The following is a 2,484-nucleotide window of genomic DNA, read 5'->3' on the forward strand; positions in this document are numbered from 1 at the left end:
GATGAATTTTTAAAAATGATTTTAAGCAAGACCTCGACCCAGAGAATTATGATGAAAAAAAATAATAAATTATTTAGCTGACAAATTTATAAATTACCTGTCAATTTTTGAAGTGCTCTGGCAGCAACAGCCATTTTAATTTGTTAATTATTTAAGCTTATTTAATTTTAATATCTCAGTCACAATCAGGACTGATAAATAATGTTATTATTAAAATATTAAATGACTAACTGAACAACCATCATCAAATGTTACAATCAACTTGGAATGGCAAGGACACTTAAAAAGATGAAATAAAAAATAGTTAGAAACTATATATATTGAAATATGAACATTTATTTATTAAATATATTTTTATAGATCAATAAAATATATGTTTATTGGTCCTTGATTTCACGAAGACGACGTACAGCTGATCTGACAGATGCTGCTGCTGTTGTGGAGTATACCCAGGCACCACCAGCAACTGTTCTCTGGCATCTTTTACATGACCAGATTCCTACAACTGATCTTTTCATGGAATCCTAAATAATAATAAAAAAAACAAGCCAGTATTAATATTATGTAATAAATAAATTTAGACAGTTGATCAATACAATAATAGATTGATAAACATAGAGAAAAATAAAAACAATTATATTACTTTTCCACAGAAGGTACAGGTGTACTTGCTGTGTTGGGTGATTTCCATTTTTTTGACCATCTTCCTCAAGGAGGCACCATAACGGGTACCATACTTTCCGGTGATTCCAACCTTCTTTGTGCGTTTTGCCTAAACAAATAAATTAATATTTATTAGCATTATAATAAAGACAATATTATTTTGTTGTTGCATTATTATTATGTCACTTTAAATTTCACTTTTATATTTTATTATTTGCAATAAAGCATGGATTAATCAAGAGTTGAGGTTAGGAGTTGCATTGTTTTTACAATTACTCCAATCAATTGTTTACTCAAGTTGTTGTTTATTTAAATTATTGAACATTGTCACTGATAATAATAACACTTTTACACATTTTTTATGAAGATTTATAATTAATTTTTACCATTTTTAATTGATGATGTTCTGGCGACGTGAACAGCAAGGACGCGTGCTCAAAAAGAAAGATGGAAAATTAAAACCGTGGATTGCATGCGCTTGTAAGAAAGGGTGTCAAGAGAATTAAGAAAAATAGTTCCAGATAGTGTCGTTAGTGGTGCTTTATTAACAGAACTATAAACATGGTAAATTCTAGATATTTTATTCAAAAATACAATTTTTAGTTGCGTTAATTTTTTCAATGAGATTTTGCAAATAAATAAATAAAATTAGGGAATTTATAAGAGAAAAGAGGTAAGTCTATATATTATTTTAATTTGTATTTATTACGAGAAAAATTTCTTATAATTTTAAGTGTTATTTATTTAATTTGAAGTACGGAGAAATTCGGAGTAATGCGGAGAACGTCGGAGAAATATCGGAGAAAAACGAAGTAAAATCGAAGAAATTCGGAGAAATCATTTTCACCAGGGTGATCACTCTGTAAAAGATCTCAAAGACTCGTTAACAAAACAAATGAAAGGAAATACAATAAATAATCAAGTTCAAATTGAAGTTGATGGATGTGGGCCAGTGATTCTATTTCAACAATTGATGTTTAAACTTGAAGAAAAAAATCCTGTCGTCTTAGTTGATGAATACGATGCACCAATGAACGGTTTCAATAAAAACTTAAAAGTACAAGAGTCTATTATATTCATTATCCAAAGTTTCTTCACTTCATTAAAATCAGTTGTAGGTTTGTATTTGTTACTGGTATTTGCAAGTTTGCTATGGCCGGAATTGGGTCAGGATTGGATTTTCTGATGAAGAAATTCAAGACATTTAAAGAGCCACTTAAAAAAAAGTAATCTCGTGCATTCAGGAAGGCAAAATTGGAGCTTACTGGTGTCATACAAGAGCTTCAACATTGGTAAAAAAAATGATTGTGAAAAATCCAACACACTTTTGTCAATTGGTTGGAGGTCCTTTTGAAATCACTGAAGGCAAATTGATGAATAGTTGTACTCCTCGTGATGAAATAAACCTTACACCTCTTTTATATCAAACTGGATATTTAAGTATAAAATCATTCACTGAAAAAGATACAGTTACAAATTTAATACTAGATTATCCTAATCATGAAATTAAACAGTATGTAGAAAAATATCTGAAAAACTATGCACTTAATTTAACGACGGTAAAATATTTTACTGATCCCCTGGTGATTTCCTCCTCGATTTCAACTGAATTTCTCCGCGATTACTCCGAATTATAATCAATTTGAAGAAACGATCACGGTAGTTTTGTAGACCAAGTACCTCAGGTATATCAACTTTTTTGAAAAAAAGTGTCTTCGAATTTTCATTTTTTTCAAAAAAAATGAACATCATCGTGGCTTGCGTTATGTAACAATTAATATTGAGTCATTTTTTTTTGGAAAAATTGGAAATTGAAAAAGT

At 29.4% G+C, this 2,484-nt stretch overlaps 1 protein-coding gene across 1 annotated transcript; it reads right to left on the minus strand.

The window, feature by feature from the left end:
* Positions 1 to 316: 316 nt before the first annotated feature.
* LOC122854331 (60S ribosomal protein L37a) lies at positions 317 to 1,152 on the minus strand. The gene is made up of 3 exons (XM_044154856.1): positions 1,050 to 1,152; positions 644 to 772; positions 317 to 524 (listed from the first exon to the last, which is right to left on the minus strand). The coding sequence occupies exons 1-3, from the start codon at positions 1,050 to 1,052 to the stop codon at positions 378 to 380; spliced, it is 279 nt and encodes a 92-aa protein (XP_044010791.1). The 5' UTR covers positions 1,053 to 1,152; the 3' UTR covers positions 317 to 377.
* Positions 1,153 to 2,484: the final 1,332 nt, after the last annotated feature.

The sequence above is a fragment of the Aphidius gifuensis genome, linkage group LG4 (genome assembly GCF_014905175.1).
Source record: "Aphidius gifuensis isolate YNYX2018 linkage group LG4, ASM1490517v1, whole genome shotgun sequence".
In the NCBI taxonomy this organism is placed as follows: domain Eukaryota; kingdom Metazoa; phylum Arthropoda; class Insecta; order Hymenoptera; family Braconidae; genus Aphidius; species Aphidius gifuensis.